This window comes from Lepidochelys kempii, chromosome 20 (genome assembly GCF_965140285.1).
Source record: "Lepidochelys kempii isolate rLepKem1 chromosome 20, rLepKem1.hap1, whole genome shotgun sequence".
In the NCBI taxonomy this organism is placed as follows: domain Eukaryota; kingdom Metazoa; phylum Chordata; order Testudines; family Cheloniidae; genus Lepidochelys; species Lepidochelys kempii.
The window spans coordinates 23,514,018-23,534,122 of NC_136399.1; the positions used below are offsets into that span (position 1 = coordinate 23,514,018).

General features: G+C 48.5%; 1 protein-coding gene across 1 annotated transcript in view; it reads left to right on the forward strand.

The window, feature by feature from the left end:
* The first annotated feature begins 407 nt into the window (after positions 1-407).
* Positions 408-20,105, forward strand: part of LOC140900835 (A.superbus venom factor 1) — a 51,517-nt gene continuing 31,819 nt past the window's right edge. The window contains exons 1-13 of the mRNA XM_073318712.2: positions 408-479; positions 5,732-5,924; positions 8,268-8,430; positions 9,052-9,122; positions 10,131-10,225; positions 11,429-11,511; positions 11,672-11,762; positions 12,379-12,481; positions 12,575-12,695; positions 15,248-15,363; positions 17,102-17,248; positions 17,965-18,177; positions 19,414-19,608. Coding sequence (XP_073174813.1) covers positions 409-479; positions 5,732-5,924; positions 8,268-8,430; positions 9,052-9,122; positions 10,131-10,225; positions 11,429-11,511; positions 11,672-11,762; positions 12,379-12,481; positions 12,575-12,695; positions 15,248-15,363; positions 17,102-17,248; positions 17,965-18,177; positions 19,414-19,608 — 1,662 coding nt within the window. The 5' untranslated portion in view covers position 408. The remainder of the gene's footprint in view (positions 480-5,731; positions 5,925-8,267; positions 8,431-9,051; positions 9,123-10,130; positions 10,226-11,428; positions 11,512-11,671; positions 11,763-12,378; positions 12,482-12,574; positions 12,696-15,247; positions 15,364-17,101; positions 17,249-17,964; positions 18,178-19,413; positions 19,609-20,105) is intronic.

Here is a 20,105-nt window from a genome sequence, read left to right on the forward strand (position 1 = left end):
TGACTCCCAGCCCCGAGTGCTTTAACACATTTGAACCTATTCCTCATTCACAGCAGGGAGCAGAACCCAGGAGTCCTGACTTCCAGCCCCAATTCTCTATGCTAGACCTGAACTGTGGTATTGATCAGCACCCCACCATTCTGATCTGTGGCTAGCACCTTGGCATGGAGTAAACACAAGCCCAGCCTCAGGTCCCTAATTCCAACTCCAGCCCTTGGAAAGACAACTAAACCCTTGTGTCAAGGGAGTGAAGAAAACAACTTTTGTTCTGAACTTTTCCCGTTTCCTGGGCTCCTCCTGGTCACTGACTAACCCGCCCAGCTGTTTGCACAAGGGCTCATCTTACAGGCAACTCTGAGGATAAATAGCCCAGGAGGAGCTACTTCTCCTCACCCTCCTGTCCTCACCATGGGGGGCTCTGCTCTCTACCTGGTGGCCGTGTTTGCTTTCTACTTCCCGGCTGTTTCTCACAGCCAACTGTAAGTACCCCCGCGCTTCTGCCACGGTGATGAGGATATTAACCAGGATTTGTTAAATGGCTCCCAATGGAAACAAAGCTCAATTTTCCTCTCTTCTCTGCTACTGTGTTTGGAGTGGGAACAGGCTGCAGAAATTCTCTTCCTCACCTGGTCCAAGCCTCTTCTCCCTCGCTCAGTTCCAAGGCTAATTTTGGGGTTTGGAAGACGGAATTTTTTTTAAAAGAATAAACTGAATTTTGAACTCACTTGACCTAAATGAACCAGGTGTAGACAGGGAGTAATTTCATTGAAAACAATGGGGTTGCACCCCCCTGAAATGCACTGAAATCAGTGGGGTTGTCTTTCCCTTGGCTTCAGTGGCCTTTGGATTAGGCCCTAAAAGAAACCAGAATCAGGTTCTACAGGGCCATATTTTGAACTCCTTGCTCAGTTTCTACATCCACAAGACACCCAGTGGGAATAAATTCTATTTTCAGTGTGTACTGGTGCAAATCTGGAGTAACTCCACAGACTTCAATGGGTAGTTAGTTACACTGGAGTAACTCCACTGGCTAAGGGAATTGCTTATGGTGCATGAGGCAGACCAGAACCCAGTTCACTTCCAAGGGGCTGGTGGGCTTCCGAAGCACAGTGGTCCACCGCTTGGGCGCTGCACTGGGAGTCAGGACTCCTGGGTTCTATTTCCAGCTGTTGGAGGGAATGTGCCTCAGGGGCCAGAAGATGGGAATGGGAGTTGGAGCTCCTTGGTTCTACCTGATGCTCTCACAGGGGGGGTATCCTGGAGACGCCTGGGTTCTAGGAGGGGGATGATGTCTAGTGGTTAGAGCCGGGGGGTGTGACTTGGAGTCAAAACTGCTGGGCTCTATTCCCAGCTGAGTCACTGACTGGCTGTGTGACCTTAAGGAAGTCCCTTCCCTTTTCTGTGCTGGCCTCTCCCTCCTCTGTGAAAGGGGGATCACGACACTGTAAAGTGCTGCGAGATCTATGCCTGGCAAGTACTTTGAGTTTGACCCCGGGGCTAAGCTTCTGTTGTCCATCTGACTGACTGGCTGCCTGGCATGGTTACTGCCTCCCGGCCTGTTCATATCTGTGCTGGGGTGGCCCGATGAACAGCCCCGAGCCAGACCAATAGCCCATGTGCTTGGCTCTAAAGCTGGGAAGGGATCTTGGTGCAAGGGGGTGGCAGCGATAAAAGGGAGGAGGCAGGAACAGGTAGTTTGATTTGATTTGGTGTCGCCCCCTGTGGCCAGGCCAAACGATGGACGTGACACTGAGCAGGAGACAGAAGGAAACTCCGAGGGATGTCTCCCTTCAGAACTGCAGGGAGGGAGCTGCTTAAAGGTTCATCCTACCTCAGGGGCCTGCTGAGCCAGTGAGAAGCCAGCAGCTGCATGAGAGATGCTTTGATCTGTCAGGATGACCAAACTCACATATGAAGCCTGTGTCGGGTCCCCACCCTCCCCATGGGGCGGGAGGGGCTGCCGTCCGGATGCCAGACTTCAGGGTGATAGACAGACGTCCGGATGGGGGTTTGGGTTTTGCAGGGTGACCCCACTGGGAATGCACCACGGTGGGCTGCAGGCCAGATGTGCAGACCTCGTTGCAGCTTTCCCCAAAGTGTTCCAGAGATTTATGAAACCTGTTTCTGAGCCTGGGCCAACTTTCAGGAAAGGAGGAGGGGGGGTTCCCCCAGGAGGGAGAGAGGAGATTTGGTAGCCACCATGCAGTGCTCACTCCAGGTCTCAACCCTGACCTGTGTCTCTAGGATTTCTAGAAGGAACATCAGGGGCCTACCTGGTCCATTTTGACCGCGTTCTGGTGCATGGCTGGTACCAAGCGGACGCCCTGCTTAGATCCTCCTGGTATTGCCTGAGGAAGCGATGAGCAGTAAACGTGGCCCATGCTCGACGACTCCCCAGCGCAGTGTGCTCCTCTCTAGGAAGGGTCATAGAATCATAGAATCATAGAATATCAGGGTTGGAAGGGACCTCAGGAGGGTCTAGTCCAACCCCCTGCTCCAAGCAGGACCGATCCCCAATTAAATCAAGCCTGACCTTAAAAACTTCTAAGGAAGGAGATTCCACCACCTCCCTAGGTAACGCATTCCAGTGCTTCACCACCCTCCTAGTGAAAAAGTTTTTCCTAATATCCAACCTAAATGTCCCCCACTGCAACTTGAGACCATTACTCCTCGTTCTGTCATCTGCTACCACTGAGAACAGTCTAGAGCCATCCTCTTTGGAACCCCCTTTCAGGTAGTTGAAAACAGCTATCAAATCCCCCCTCATTCTTCTGTTCTGTAGACTAAACATCCCCAGTTCCCTCAGCTTCTCCTCATAAGTCATGTGTTCCATTCCCCTAATCATTTTTGTTGCCCTCCGCTGGACTCTTTCCAATTTTTCCACATCCTTCTTGTAGTGTGGGGCCCAAAACTGGACACAGTACTCCAGATGAGGCCTCACCAATGTCGAATAGAGGGGAACGATCATGTCCCTCGATCTGCTGGCCATGCCCCTACTTATACATCCCAAAATGCCATTGGTCTTCTTGGCAACAAGGGCACACTGCTGACTCATATCCAGCTTCTCGTCCACTGTAATCCCTAGGTCCTTTTCTGCAGAACTGCTGCCGAGCCATTCGGTCCCTAGTCTGTAGCAGTGCATGGGGTTCTTCCCTCCTAAGTGCAGGACTCTGCACTTGTCCTTATTGAACCTCATCAGATTTCTTTTGGCCCAATCTTCCAATTTGTCTAGGGCCCTCTGTATCCTATCCCTCCCCTCCAGCGTATCTACCACTCCTCCCAGTTAGTGTCATCTGCAAACTTGCTGAGGGTGCAATCCACACCATCCTCCAGATCATTTATGAAGATATTGAACAAAACCGGCCCCAGGACCGACCCTTGGGGCACTCCACTTGATACCGGCTGCCAACTAGACATGGAGCCATTGATCACTACCCGTTGAGCCCGACAATCTAGCCAGCTTTCTATCCACCTTATAGTGCATTCATCCAGCCCATACTTCCTTAACTTGCTGGCAAGAATACTGTGGGAGACCATGTCAAAAGCTTTGCTAAAGTCAAGGAACAACACGTCCACTGCTTTCCCTTCATCCACAGAACCAGTTATCTCGTCATAGAAGGCAATTAGATTAGTCAGGCATGACTTGCCTTTGGTGAATCCATGCTGACTGTTCCTGATCACTTTCCTCTCCTCTAAGTGCTTCAGAATTGATTCCTTGAGGACCTGCTCCATGATTTTTCCAGGGACTGAGGTGAGGCTGACTGGCCTGTAGTTCCCAGGATCCTCCTTCTTCCCTTTTTTAAAGATGGGCACTACATTAGCCTTTTTCCAGTCATCTGGGACCTCCCCCGATTGCCATGAGTTTTCAAAGATAACGGCCAATGGCTCTGCAGTCACATCCGCCAACTCCAACACATCCGCCATGCTCCAACACAGCATCGCTCTCCCCCAGGGGCACTGGAGTCAGCACGAGCTTAGATGGGAGAGCTCCTTCTACCGAGCCCCCACCCCTCTTCCTGCAGCACAGCGCCCCCTAGCACTGCACTGGGGCATTGGGGTCAGCAGGGACTGCCAGCGGAGAGTGCCCCCTGCTGAGCCCCCCCACAGTGCCAGATTAAAAAATTCTGGGGCCCTGTGTGCACTATGGAAATGGTGGGTGAGTGTGTGACACGGGGGGGGGGGTTGGGTCCTACCCCTAGGGGGTGGGAGGACCTAGGAGGGTATTGGAGAGTGAGGCCGCCCCCCAGTCACCCCACATGGTGGCTCCTGTCCCATGGGGCTGGCCTGGCTCCCTGCTCCAGCCCATTGGCTGTCACCGTAGTGCACTGGCGGGGGTGGGGCCTCTGTTCCTATCCTAGTCCTGAAAGTGGACTGTGATGGGCCAAAACAAATAATCTGACAGGCTTTGTTCCCTCCCCTCTCCCCCACCGGGTGGACAGGCACCCCCAGAGATGGGGGCCTAGTGTAAGAGCACTGAATACACGTGGGTTAAACCGGTCCTGCCCCCACCAGCACAGCACTAGCCTCCAACTGGGGCAGCAGGATCAGCATAGAGTTGGAAGAGAGCACCCCCTGCCGAGCCACCACCTTGCTCGTTGCAATGCAGCACCCCCAGCACCATGCCGGGGCATGGGGGTCAGCACTGACTTACAGGGAAGAGCATCCCTGACTGTATCGGTGTACAGCTGGGCACCCCATTTCAGAAAAGTGACAACAGCAATGTCTTTTATGACAGGATTAGGCCGGGGGACACATCCACTCACAGCAGTTTTCCGTAGGGACAGGAGCACATCATGTCCTGAACTTTTCGCCTACCTGTGTGTGCGTATGATCTTTATCCTGTATGAAAAACTCAAGTCCAGTCGTCTGTCACCCTTCCTACCGGAGTGACACACAGACAACTTGGCTGACATTTAGCAAAACTTTTTATTTCCCCCCAGGCCTACTTCCTTGTGAATTCACAACACTGTGGGTGATGTAATCAGTCAGTTATTTCACCTGGAAGACGGTAACCCTGATTTAACTCCATTGCCTGAGGGGGGATTTTCCAGACAGCCTAGGTGATTTAGGGGCAAAGTCAACTGGACTCGGAAGGGCTTGTTTCCATGAAGAGTTAGTTCACAGCAAACCGAAGTGTAAATCTACCCCACACTAGCCCACTGCACACTAACTGTCTGGGTGGACACTGTTAATGTGTACTAACAGTTCCTTAGTGCCCTTTGTCTTCGTGCACCTTGGGCCCCGAATACTGTGGCCCTGCTGCAATTTTTAGGCACCAGCTCGATCAGAGCTAGCACCTGTATGCCCGGGTCTACATTTAACATTTACGTCAACCTAGCTACATTGCCCAGGGCTTTAAGCAGCAGCGTAGTTAAGCCAACCTAACTGCCGGTGTAGATGGGGCTCGGTTGATGGAGGAATGGATGGTGCATTATCTATAGCGAGTAGAGCCTGTAGTGTAGACAAGCCCTATGTCTACCCAAATTGGGAGTCACGCCTCCCAGTGGCTGTGTAGACATACCCCTAGGGGCAGGAGCTGTCTCTTAGTCTGTGTTTCTTACTATGCATCAGTCGCTGCTGGGATTTTGAGATGCTGCTGTAAAGCAAATAATAAATTATAAACCGTGGTAACAAGCCTGGTATAAAACCTCCTTCGGGATGTGGGAATCGCAACCAGTGGGGTTTTAAATACTGACTGAATTAATCACATCGACCTTTTTGCCATTCACAGCTACTCCCTGATCACTCCCAATGTCCTGCGGGTGGAGAGTGAAGAGACGGTCATGGTGGAAGCCCATGGCCTCAATGCCCCAATCACGGTTACAGTCACCGTGCAGGACTTCCCGCATAAGAAACACGTCTTATACCAGGTCCGAACCGACCTCAACCCTGTGAATGGGATGATGGGCACAGCCATAATAAAGGTGGGTAAAACCCCAGGCTCCGGTCACCCAGTGAAACAAAGGGTATAATTTTCAACAGTGTCCCACTCATTTTAGGAGCCTCCAGTATTTTGGTTCCCCAACTCTGCAATACCGAGGCGTTCAGACCCCGTCCAGGTTGGATGTCGTTCCAGAAGAGACACTCTAGCCCAGCACGAAGTTATGAGTTTGAAATGCTGGGTCAAAGTCTATGGCCTGTGTTATACATAGGGCCCTATCAAATTCACAGTCGTGAAAAACGCATCATAGACCATGAAATCAGACCTCCTCTGTGAAATCTAGCTATTGGAGGGGAGGAGAAGGGGCGGGGCAGGGCTGGGGGGTGTCCCAGCCGGGGGCTCCTACCATGCCCCTGGCTCCAGCTGTTAGTCCCCTCAGGGCTGGGGAGGGACATGACTTACTGTTACCCGGCACAGCTGCTCTCTGGGGGAGAACAGACCCATGTCTGTCCTGTCCCTTCCCAGCCCCGCCGAAACGAGCAGCTAGGAGCCCCTGGCTGGGGCGCTCCCAGAAGCACAGGGGAGATCAGACCCACCTCCACCTCTGGGAACCTCCTGCGGCTGCAGGAAGCTGAGGGCAGTGCAGAAGTGAGGGTGGCAAACCTATGACCCCCCTGCAACAGGTTTGTGACCCCCCTCCTCATGAATCCCTTTTGGGTCAGGATCCTCCCAGTTACAACACTCTGAAATTTCAGATGTAAACATCCCAGAACATGAAATTGACTAATTTTCAAATCCTAGGTCCATGAAAGTGACCAGAATAGACTATGAATTTGGTTGGGCCCTAGTTATACAGGAGGTCAAACGAGCTAGCTGATCATGTTAAACATCTATGAATCTATTTGTGATGGGGGACGTATAGCTAACTAGTTAGATAAGTACAGTGGGGGTCTCTTGTTGGGGACCTAAAAACTGAGGTGCCCCTAGGGTGACCAGATGTCCTGTTTTTATAGAGAAAGTCCTGATATTTGGGGCTTTTTCTTATATAGGCTCCTATTACCCCCCACCCTCTGTCCCGATTTTTCATACTTGCTGTCTGGTGACCTAGGTGCTCCAAATTAGGAGGTAGGAGAAAAAGTTGAGAGGAAGGATGGTCGAGTGGTTAGGGTGCTAGCCTAGGACTCAGAAGACCTGGGTTTGATTTCTAGCTGTGTCACAGACTCTCTCTGAGTTCTTGGGTAAGTCACTTAGTTGCTCTGTGCCTCAGTTTTCCCATCTGTGAAATATTGATAATAGCGCTTCTTTCTTTTGCTGGGGGGCAGGAGGGGACATGCTGTGAGGTAATAATATACTGGGTAATAATATACTGACACGGTAATAGGGGCCATATAATAACTTAAATAGATAAACTGAATCACAGTGAGATCTAACAGCAAACCACACTGGACAGATATTAATTCCGTTGCTTAATGCATGGCTGGGAGATACTCAGGTATTGCAGTGGTGGGGGCGGTCCAAGAACCTGTATTGAACAAAACATTCAAATGACATGATTTTGTTCATTTTTTGGCATTTTCCATTGCAAATTAAAAAAAAAAAGACGACAATGAAATGGTTAAAGTCACAAGAGTTTTGGTGAATACCTTGGTCTTAATTCCTGTTGACACGTCAAAGCCAATTATTTGTGTCTCAGCTGACTTGGGAGCTACTTCATTCAATGCGCCGAGGTTGTGTGGTCAGGTACATAACCATACGCACTAGGGCTCGTGTTTGCACTGCCTGGGAAACTTGCTCAGAGCTTGCCAAATCCTGTCCCTAATCTGCGCTGGGCACAGCATCATTTCTGGGTGGGGTTCCCTGGTGGAGCAGGATTCTCGTTTTGACTTGATCCAAAGTCCTGGCCAGGAATGGAGAGTTGAGGGACAGTGGGAAGGTCTCTAAGATGGTACAGTTTTAGGGGAGGACAGTAGGAATAGTCGGGAGCACATCAGTGCAGTAGAACTGACTTCAGCAGGGCACCCAGGGGATGCTCTTTGGTTCACAAACATTCCATATAACAGGAGGTGATGGGATAATAGGTACGGGGCTGTCCAAGTGGTCTGGCCTGACTCACTGGTGGTGACCTAAGCTGACTCTGTGTCATCCTGGGAATCCCCCTCCACCTGGGGCATTCCCCAATGAGGAGACCCACCATCTTCTGGCAGCTGTGTAAGCTGCTGGAGGAACTGCATGCAGAGCAGGTTCGTAAAAGGCCATGATTTCTTATGGATTCTTTCCATGTATAACCTAAGCATCGTTAACACTGCAAAGGTCTTTTGCGTAGAGCATCCCTTGTGGTGGTGAGTAAAAGCAGGAAGAACTTATCCATGCTCTTCTTCTCATGCAGGTTCCCACCAAAGAGATAAAGAAAGATTCCAGACAAAACCAGTATGTTGTGGTCCAGGCTAAGTTCCCTCAGCAAACCCTGGAGAAAGTGGTTCTGGTCCATTTCCACAGTGGATACATCTTTATCCAGACAGATAAAACCATCTATACACCTGGGTCTACAGGTACTGCCTTCCCCTGGTTTCTTCTAATGGGAAGGGGTGGGAGCTGCTGATGTCATGCCATATCTACAGCAGCGCTGCGGGGTCCATCCTGTGCATATGGCTTTGCTTGTTGTCTGGCTGAAGATGGAGGACAGTTGGAGCAGAGACTCTGCCACCGCCAATTTGCAATATTTCACCCTTCACCATCGTCCCAGTTGGGATGTCCCATTGAGTGTTAGATACCGAAAGACTGGGTGGGCCATGGGATTGACAATGGGCGATGGAACTTTTCAAATCCCAGTGACTGGTTCAGCTCCATCTTGTACTGAGATACATGCCCCCATCTGACAGCCGTCCAAAGCCTGTGTGAAATAGGGGCTGCTAATCCCAGCTCATTCAGAGCAGGACAGGTCCCTGCAATGACAAAGCCCTAAAGAAAAAAGCCATGGAGATCTCCGACTTTAGAAAGAGGCTATTGTGAAACAACCCCTGATGGGGGCTGATGGCTCAGATCCTCCATGGAGTTAGGCACCGAACTCCCGTTGGTTTCAATCGGACTTAGACACCTAAGTAGTTTTGAGGATCTGGGCCAAGGTGTTTATCAGTTAACAACATCCCTCTCTTCTCTCTTTATTTTCTCAGTCCTCTACCGGATCTTCACCGTGGGTCACAAACTAGAACCAGTGACCAAAACAGTGATCGTGGAGTTTGAGGTGAGGTCGCTGTTCTGAGTGAGCCCGTGGGGGGATAGGTGGGTTTAGCCACTTGTCTGGGTAACGTGCAGCAATTTAATGTGTCTGAGGAGGCTGCATACAACCCCTGCCTGTAGCAGCAACATGGTACACCTGGGAGAAAATCAAATGATTGTCTGAGGTCCCTCCTTGCAAACCTCTGGCATGCAAATTCTCCTCCAGTCATGAGGGAGGTTACGAAGTTTGCAGGGGCAGCAGCCAGGCAGCTCTCGCGGGAAGTCCCGTGGTTCTGCAGTGGTGTTAACCCTTGAGGAAAGTTGCATGGAGTTCTTCGGGAAGAGCCAAGCAGGTGATTGTTTGGGAAGGCTGAAGACAAGGAGCCACTGCAAGGAGCCCTTTGAAGGATGTGTAAAGTGGTGGCAGGAACAGGGATTAGAGCTCCAGGCTTTAGTCCTCTTAAGGCCCTTTCCACTGGGCTTTATGATCCATAAAATAAAGTAACTCAGCTGCAAAGCCCTGGGCAATAATTCCCAGGGGGTTCCCTCACCTCAGCCAGCTGGGAGGGGAGAAAACATGCCTGTCCCTTCAGTTCCTCTTTGACTCAGTTTCCCCTTTCTTTGACACTCTGCCCTGAGCAGCAGCATAACCAGCTGGGGCCTTGAGCAGCTGTGGTTGGCAGAGTGACCCAGCCCTTTGGGCAGCTCCAAGGTTTGCAGAAAGCTCAGGGTTAAGCCTGGCATCTGCAAGATTCTGCCGTGGAGGCTCTTCAGTCTTCCGAGCTGCTTCCTTGAGTTCTTTGGTGGCCTCGCTGAGCTATCTCAGAAGGTCAGGAGAGATTTGTCGGTTTTTCCAGGGTCTCTGGCTTGTTAAGAAATTCAAACCAAACAGTGCAAGCCAGACTGTTACATGCTATTGTTGGAAGTATGGAGAACAGTCCACTGGCCCAGGAATGTAAATGTGGCAGATGATGCTGTTAAGAGCAATTGACAGCATTTTTCTCCCTAAACTCTTAACTTGTTTACTTTTCAGACCCCTGAGTCCATTATTGTCAAGCAGATTCCCATCTCCGCCCCCTTGAAATCAGGCATCTTCTCCCTGAACCACAACTTGCCGGAGATTGTCAGGTAGATTGCCCTGATGGTACTATGCCTGGACAGAGCAGAGCTTTGCAGGAGTTGGGCAGAGAAGCAGAAGAGATGATGTGGAGCTAGTTACTATGTGTGGCCCATCAGCTAGATCATCTCCTACAGGCATTTCCAAGTGATGTGGAGAAAACAAACTCTCCTGCCACATACCCAGTCTTGGCATAATTTGATTTGTATTTCTTATCGTTTCGATGGATAATCATGTTTATTTGTAAGCCTTTTTTTTCAGTTTCTATCACTTCAAATGCTCAGTTGTGCAAAATTAAATTATGGGTTTTTATCGTCCCCCATTCTGAGTTTTAGCAATTTAAATTTCACAGGTGGGGGAAAACATGGGGGCCAGACCACGGTGGTGCGGTCTGATAATAATTATTTAATGACAGTAGACACTGAGATTCAAAAAAGCGAAAGCTTTATAGCCATTAAAACACAAATTGTCAACATCAGATGTCCAAATACGCCAAGTATAAAGCCTTAAATCATGCTGTGTTTTTCTTGCTTTGCCTATCTGTAAATTTTGATATTATCGATGGAAATGTGTTTTTGCTGGTATGCGTGTGCACAGTGAAATCAATGACACGTATCGATAAAAAAGTCAACACAGTCACCAGAATGAAGCTGCACTGACTTCCTTGCCATTACTCCTGATTTATTCCAGAGTATGTGAAGGCAGGATCAGGCCCTATTGGCCTGTTTTTCAAAAGTGCTGAGCACCCAACCTCCCATTCAGTGGGATTTATGAATGTTCAACTACTCTGAAAATTATGTCAGTGAGCTGGTGAGTGAGGGGCCTGATTTTGGTATGGATCGGAGTTTCCTTAAGTTTGGGGGTGTTTGGATTTAGGGTTTTGGTTCATGCAGACTGTAGAAACAAGTGCTGGCCACAAAGTTTAGATCGAAACTTCCCAAACCTTGCTAGGCAAAGGTTGAGGGGATTGTGGATCAAATGTTTTGTTCCAAGTACCCACCTCTAGTTCTGGTTCATGCAATCCTCAAGGTGAAGAAAAAAATGCCTTGTATGAGATTCCCTGTGGTTCCCTCAAGACGGCTTGAGTTCCACGTATGTCTCAGATTTAGCTTATGGGGCCGATAAAATTACCGGAGAAACAAGTGAGCCAGGTGGGCCTTGCGAAATGTGCGTGTTAAGTGCATTCAGTGTTCCCTCTTATTTCCTTCCTCCAGTCTGGGAACCTGGAAGATCACGGCCAGGTATGAAGACTCCCCTCAGCAGACCTTCAGTGCGCAATTTGATGTTAAGGAGTACGGTAAGAATCCAGCACGCACTGGGCCCAGGCTCAGGGAGTGGGTCTGTCTTTACTCTCCTGACACCATCTTGGAGCAGACTCTCCATTCGGCTAGGCTTTGCTCGCAACCCACCCTCTCCTACAAGCTCAACGTTCTCCTCTTCCCCTCTCGTTTCTCCAGTGTTGCCGAGTTTTGAAGTCATATTGGAGCCGGCTGAGAAGTTTTTATACATCGATGGCAATGAAGACTTCAGGGTTTCTATCACTGCGAGGTGGGTGGAAGGGATCAGCCGACTGTTTTAAGGTCAGGCTTGACAAAGCCCTGGCTGGGATGATTTAACTGGGAATTGGTCCTGCTTCGAGCAGGGGGTTGGACTAGATGACCTTCTGGGGTCCCTTCCAACCCTGATATTCTATGATTCTATGACTGGGTTAACAAAGATAGGTTTTAGTGCAGAAAGAAACCTAAGTCTTGCATCACTTTGGGAATGTTTTCCACTAAATGTTTTTTTTTCCCATGAAGAGTCTCCATTTTCCATGGGAAATTCTGATTTCTTTTTTCATCCAAAAACCCAATGTTCAAAAATGGAGAAAAAAAAATTGGCTGAAAACCTTGTGATTCAGAAATGCTGGCACCGTGCCTCATGGGGCTTGCCATTCAGGTGCTTCATTCTTCCGTTCTTCACCATGGGTTGGGCTTGCTAGCTGGACTTAAACTCCCATCATGCACCATAGCCATGATGGTCCACTTCTCCTTACCATGGTGGATCATGGGAGATATAGACCGACCAAGGAGCTGGGCCTATAGAGGAGAATGGTGGCATAGGGCCATAATATTCAGCGATAGGTTTCCTTGTGGCTTCTCTTACCCATCCTTATCTCCTCCAGGTATCTATATGGGAAAAAACTAGATGGCACTGCTTTTGTCCTCTTTGGGGTGAAGATGGATGATGAGAAGAAGAGTATCCCTCAGTCTCTCAAGAGAATCTCGGTAATTCGTGTTCTTGGCTGGAGGGTGGGGGAGGGTTCACGCCTCCTGGGAAACTCTGTGGGTGAGGTCATGAAACGCTCTCTCCCTTTCTAGATAGAAGACGGAGATGGGGAAGCAATACTGACGAGACAGATGCTGCAGGCTCGGTTTGCCAACCTGCATGAACTGGTTGGCCATTCGCTCTACATCTCTGTCACCGTTTTGACAGAATCTGGTGAGCATCAGCAATAAGTGCAAAGCCAAGTGCTTTATTCACGGGGTGTTCCAAAGTAGTGCCGAGTGCAGTTCGAGGTGTTGATTTAGATGTATAAAGCCCTATCTACTTAGGGTTCTGCAGATCATAAAGGCTGTAGGCCAGATTCTTATCTCATTCGCTCTGGGGTAAAACTGGTGTGATGGGTTGCTCCCCCCTCTGGGTGCCACCAGATGTATTGGGGTACCACTGAGCCCGGCTTTTCCACCAGCCTGGGCTCCCTTACACTGTCCTGATGAGCCAGGCCCTCTCAAGTCTCCTCCAGCACACACACAGGAAGGGACATGCCCAGCTGCAGGAAGACAGACACTGAAATCAGCTGCATAGGAAGGCTTCAGCTAAGGAATTTCCCAGCACTCACGTGCACACCCCTTCTGGCATGTAAACCCAAAATTGTACTGTCTTGCACTGCACAGACCACTGTACAGCGTAAGCTCATGAAATTTGCCCCCTCTCTTAGCGTGGAGGACGATATGCACAGCTTTTTGCTCCCCAGTTATGAATTCCACAAACTGGTTTTAGAGAAAACAAAAACAAGTTTATTAACTACAAAAGATTTTAAGTGGCTATAAGGGGTAGGAAACAGATCAAAACAGATTACCCAGCAAACAAAACAAAAACGCAATATAAGCTCAGATACTAAAGAAACTGGTTACAAGCACTAATTTCTCACCCTAAATGTTGTTTTAGGCAGATTGCAGAGTTTCTTGAAGGCAAGCTGCTCTTGCTTGCCGCTTAAAACTCCAGGTATTTCTTTTACAGGCTAGACACCCTCCGTCTAGCCTGGTCAGTCCTTTCTTCCCAGATCAGGCTTAGATGTTTACAGCAGTCATCTGGGGCAAAACTTAAGTGAAGAACCGACCCTGATTATCGCACTTCCCTGCCTTAAATAGGTTTTACATATGGTGGGAATCCTTTGTCTTCCAGTGTGATTCCCACCCCCGGACAGTGGAAAAGGACAAATTTTATTATGGAGTCTAGTATCAGGTGACTTAATCACATGGCACTGCAGCCATAACTCACACAAAGGAAGTCCATTTACAGCATCCTAGGAAGATGGGAGATTACCCTCTTCAAAGTCCTATTGTTCTCCCTAGCAGTCTATTGACTTGTATCCAGCTAGCCAGCCAGACTGTTTGCATTTTGCCTGGTGGGTGTTCTCCGGGTGCAAACACTTTTGTAGTACAGATGTAGGGTCAATATTCCTAACTTAAGATACAAAAATGATACACGAATAGAAATGGGATAATCATATTCAGTAAATCATAACCGTTCCAATGATATCTCACAAGTCCCATCTTGCATAAAACACATCTTAGTTATGCTATAATCATATAATAACAATATTTCTCTGAAGAATATGGGGTGTAATGTCACACCTGGAATAACTCCAGATTTACACCAGCGAAAGTAGCTTGAAACTCTTGCACCTTTGTTTTCTCCGCATTGCACCTTTCCATTTCTAAGAGTTCTGGGTCAGCTCTTAGGGATAGTCTGGGCATACTTACTCCTGCCTCAGTGTATGGGATGGACTAGATGACTCCTTGAGGTCCCTTCCAGCTCTACATAGCTCTGGTCTCTTAACTTTCCCTGCAGAGGGAGCAGCCATTCTGTTCCGAGCAGCTGTAGCTTGTTACAGATGAAACTAGTAGCTGAAAGCCTGTGCCGTTGCACGGGTGTGGCAATTGGGCCAAGTAATCCAAACAACCAATGAAATTACTGCATGCAAATTAGTTGTAGAGTAAAGGTGGTGATTGGTTGGTTGAGTTGTGTCTGATATCACAATGGTCTAGGACTCTTGGCATGCCACATGCCTTACTGGAGTTGTACACCAGGCTTGTACCTTCAGAATGGCTGGGGATTTAAAAATTGGCTGGTAACAGACTGCAAATCCCAGTGATAATTGAACCTGGTGATATGGTAACTAAGAAGAGCCCTTCTCTTGCCTATACAGCTGCTTCCATCACTTCACACAGACGCAACAGACGTTCTAGGCTTCAGGGTGGTACAACCTCAGAGTGACAGTCCTGGAATCTTATTATATAGATAGATACACAAACACTGTGCTCAACGGCCTGCAGTAATGCCAACCCCAAACATGCAAAAATCACAAGTCAGTCCCCCCGCTCCCAAAATCACGAGATCATATTAAAAATCATGAGTTTTTTTTTTAAAAATAGTAAACTTTGGTTGCTTTTTCTTTCCCTCCTGGCTTTTGAGGCGTTAGATCGCACTTGGGACATGCTTTAAAAATTTTCTCTGCAACCAGGAGGGTTAGAAACGTATTTCTTCTTTTAAATGACAGCTGAGATTCTCATGCCATATGGTGATTCTAGCAGCTGAGGCTGGAAGACAAGGAATTAAAACAGGAGACTCATGATAAAATCACAAGAATCAGCGGCACTGAATCAACATCTGACCATGGCCTATTCCTTGTGTTTTACCCTGGATCTTAAGGACAAAATTTGTATTCCCTAGCTCAGTTTTAATTGACCCATGGCTTCTCTCTGCAGGCAGCGACATGGTAGAAGCGGAGAACACCGGAATTAAAATTGTGACATCTCCCTATCAGATCCACTTCACAAAAACACCCAAGTACTTCAAGCCGGGGATGCCCTTTGAACTCATGGTAATATCTCTTCTTCTAGATCATGCCCACTGTTGCCTGAGGTGTATAAAGAGGAGAGAACTATGGGTACTAGGGTGGTGAGGGTGGTATCAGAACTTAGAATAGAACAGAAACAAAGGGCCACATTCCAATCTCAGTTACACCAACCTAATTCCAGTGTGACTCCACTAAATGCAATGGAATCACTCTCGATTTACACTGGCCTAACAAGAGCAGAGTCTGGCCCAAAAGCTGACAGCAAAGACAAGGTGTGAAATGGCACCTAGCTACAGGTCGGGCCCAAAACGTGCCCTGGGGTCACTCGTGTACTGGCACAGGTGAGGAGTTCCAAAGAGGGGGGGCATTTGCAGAAATAGGGGGCAGAGGGACCATTGTGGATAGGAGGATGTGGGGGAATTTCAAAATTGGCACTGACAGAATGATTCTTCTCCCAGCGAGTTAGGCTGCATTACAGGGGGAGAAATATTATGCTCCTAAAATTCTGAAGCAATCAGCATCAGTCCTCTTGTCCACAGAGAATATGGTTTTCTGGTCCCACACTCCTCTGGGGCTGAAGAGTTTGTGAAGGGAATTTAGTATTTTTCTGTCAGCAGGCACTTAAGACTATACATTAGCAGAGAACTGAAGCAATTATCTTTGGCCGCAGACCAAAGGTGCACAAACGAGTAATTGATGACCACAGTAATGAGCAGGTTAAGTCCATTTCTAATCTGGATATTTGCTTTACATACAGTGGTGAATGGGATAAACAGAAAAAAGAGTCAAAGGGCTGAACCTTAAGATCCATGCAAGTAGCTGTCTGTTTTTCTTCTGTGCATGGGGGTAATTGAATTGCACCGGCTCTCTGAATGCTTAGGGCTAACATGGGTGCTCACATTTTATACAGTGTAGAAATCTGGGGCTGGAAAGATCTTAGGTCCAGAGGTGCTGAGTTTCTGATTTCCCAGGGGGTGCTCGACCCCTGCTCCATTCCAGACCTCGCCCCCACTCCACTCCTTCCCCCAAGACCCACCCCGCATCTTCCTGCCCCCACTCTGCCCTGCCTTCTCCTCCCCCTGCCCCCTGGACACAACAGATGTTAGCGCAACAAATATGTCTCCCTGCTCCCTTAGTTAAAGAGCATCCATAGATTCAAGAAATAGTTGGAAGTCTTGACTAACTGGCCTGACTCCTCCAATGAACTCTACTCCCATCCACTTCCTCTGTGTTAATTGCCACTTGAGAAATAAATGGCTATCTCCAATCTTGGTTCAGAAGCCTTTTGCCTCATTCGCTCAGAAAGCAGAATATTTGTTGGCAGTGATCGTGTTTTGGTTCGATTGGCAGTTGCCTTATTTGCCTGGGGCCAAAACAAGAAACGACTAGCATGAAATTAATTTCCTCTCTGGCCTACATGAATTAATTTATTCTTAATTTTTGCATATTGTTTTGTTGGGGTGTTATAAAAGTGTAAACTGAATTTAGGAGAAGGGTTGAAGTTGTGGTTTTTATATTTTTTTATGTTTGTACTTTTTAAAATGTGTATGCATTTTGTGGTGTGATACAGCGGATCATTAAGGCCCCATTCCTGAAAGTTATTTAGCTACTTAATTCCCATTGAAATCCACAGAAGTTAGGCACCTAAATACCTTTGAAGCTATGGACCTGAGATGCCGTACATGCGATTTGATTTGAAGTTAGGATGCGGGGAGCGCTGCACCCCTTACTCGATGCATCCCTTTTTGATTGTGCCCCTCAGGTCTACGTCACAAACCCCGATGGCTCCCCAGCCCCTCGTGTCCAAGTACAGGCCGAAGGATTCCAGTCGGCTGGGTCGACCCAGGGTGATGGAACTGCCAAGCTGATTATAAACATGCCTGGGAATAAGCAGCAGGTTCCCATCACGGTGAGTAACTTTCTACCACTGAGGCTGGGCTAAGTACTATATGCACCCAGAGGGAAATGCCCTGTTGGTGGCATTCACTCCCCTCTCATGCACTGAGCAAGAGGATAACTGAACTCTGTGCATTCCATCTGCGCCTGGGGTCAGTTTCCTGTATGCCATTGGATTTTGGAGATGCTCCAATCACCATGTAACCAGTGCTCTATTGTGGGGCCAGAAGAGATCCCATAAAACATTGACATGGGCATAAAGAGGTCCCGATTAGTCCCCTTGCCACCCACCATGCAGCAAAGGTGGCCTGTAGACAGCTCATGGCTCCTTAGTGTGAAGGCCCTGAGAGGTGACACCAGGCTCAAGCTATAAAGCCCGAGAGAACACTGGAGCTATCTGTGTCCAGCCATTTCAGGAGAGAGTCCTTCTTCATATTCATCTTGCAAGGGGCAAGACAGTTTCCTCTGTTCAGAAACATGTTCTCTTACAGTCCAGAAATCTGGAGTCCCATCAGGACTGTGCTGAAGAGACGGGCCAATTAAAAGTGGCATTTGGCGTTTCTCTGAGGTGTCATGCCTAGAATGGCTGTTAGCAGCAGAATCCACCAACAATGGCGTCTCAGGGGAGCTTCCTTTGCTATTGCTCACAGCGTGACCCAGCGTGAGGGGCTCTAGACCCTAAGCTCACTCCCAGATTCAACTGAGATTTTATCTCCACCTCCCCTGCAGGTAAAAACTGCCCATCCCAACCTCCCAGCAAACCGCCAGGCTTCTAAGTCCATGGTGGCTGAAGCCTATCAGTCCCAAGCAGCGTCTGAAAACTATCTCCATCTGGCGGTGACGGCTTCTGAGCTCAAACCGGGAGACAACTTACCTGTGAATTTCCACCTGAAGAGCAAAAATCCAGTTGTTCTGAAGCAGGTCCAATATTTCACCTACATAGTAAGTGCTGTGTCTCTGGGTACTGGGATCTCCTGGAACTTAGGCATCATCTGAGTTTCCACCTGTCCTTTAATATTCCCACTGCATGTAAGGAGAACCTGTAGCAGAGAATTCTTCCCAGTCAGGCAGTATATTGATTGTGTGTGTAGCAGAGTGTGGCAGGGCCCCCTTGGCTTCTGCTAGATTCACAAAGTCACTCTGAGACCCTGGGTTTAGTAACCACTGGTGCACTTTATTCTCAGGCTTGTTCCCACCACTGTTTCAACTTGTACAAGTAACCCTTCACCGTCTGCAGGCAGGAGGGAGGGGAAGCTACTTCCCTGCTTTCATTCCCTCCCTTTTTCCTTTTCTCCTGCTCTCCCCTGGCTTCCTTCCCCTGAGGCTTTTATGCAGCCAAAGGCTAATTAGGTAGCAGCTGTCTCCGCCTCTCCATTTAGGGCCAGGTTACCTCCAGCCCGCTCTAATTTGTTCCCCTAACAAGAAGCGGGCGTGACAGAGGGCTGAAGCTGCAACCCTTTGCCCAGCACCCTGTCACAGTGTGAATGAAATAAAGTCAGTCGTGGGGACAACCCCTTATCCACTTCTGGTTACTGACTCCGGGCCCTGTGATAATCAATAAAGCCGACTTCCTCCAGGAGCTGGAGATAGAACCCAGGAGTCCTAACAACCACCCCTCTGCACTCGCTACTAAACCATACTTCCTCTTGCACCTGCAGATGGAACCAGGAGTCCTGACTCCTCCCCATGTACTCACTAGAGCATATTTCCTCTTAAAGCTGGGGATGGGACCCAGGAGTCCCAGGTATCAGTTCCCTGCTCTAAATACTATATTTCATGGCTACTTTTTCAACGCAGAGTAGTAGGTCCACTCTGTTGCTTTTAGAGCTGGACAAACCAAATAATAAAGTTGCCATATAGCATGGATATGAAGTGTAGTTGGTGAGTGGGACGGGGAAAGGAGGGGTGGTCTCTGTTGGTGAAACAAACAATATTCAGATTTGGGAATCAGATTTGGTGAATATTAGCACCACTGCCTCTAGAGCCTGTTCCTGCAACACATGGATTTTAGCTTATTTTCCTCTCTCCGCTCAAATGTAAATGCCCATTTGAAAAGTTGCAAGTGACCGTCTCTTAGTAGTAGAAAACAGGTGGATGGGAGGATTCATGGAATCTCAATGACCCATTGTGTTAACCCTTGTGTCCTTTAACAATCTACATCTCATGTTTCCCTGTTAGATACTGAATAAAGGGAAGATCAGTCATGTAGGGAGACAGGCCAGGCAGGAGGGACAAAATCTGGTGACCATGTCCCTGCCCATCACTCCAGACCTCATCCCTTCATTCCGCATCGTGGCTTACTACCAAGTAGGAAATTCGGAGATTGTAGCAGACTCCGTCTGGCTGGACATCAAGGACACTTGCATGGGAACGGTAGGTTGATATTCAAGTTGGCCTTCCACATGTTAATTCCTATGAAGATGTCATTACGAGGGAGTTTTTCCTAGCCTGAAAGTGCTGACTGACTCTCAAAAGGGACTCTCAAAATGGCACCGTGGGGCTTCTCATTGACTGTCTCCCAGCAAATTCTAGATCAGATTTGACCAGTTTACATGCACAAAGAAGTTCCCCAGCCCCCACAAGCCAATGCTGTCAACCCACTCTAGGATCTGGGAGTCAAGCTATGGTTCCTTCTAGCTCAGCAATAAAGACTCCGTGGATTGAAGTGGATGGAGCTGTACTGACTTGCGCCAGCTGAGTATCTGGCTTTGTAGCTGCACCATAATTAGCCATTTTGCTGATGATGTGGCAGTCAGAATTGAGTCCAGCTCCGTCTCCCAGGGCTGGACTGGTTCTTCAGCAGATGTGACTCCAAATACCTATAGGGGACCTAACAATAATGTAACTACAATGCTACGCTGCTGTAACTC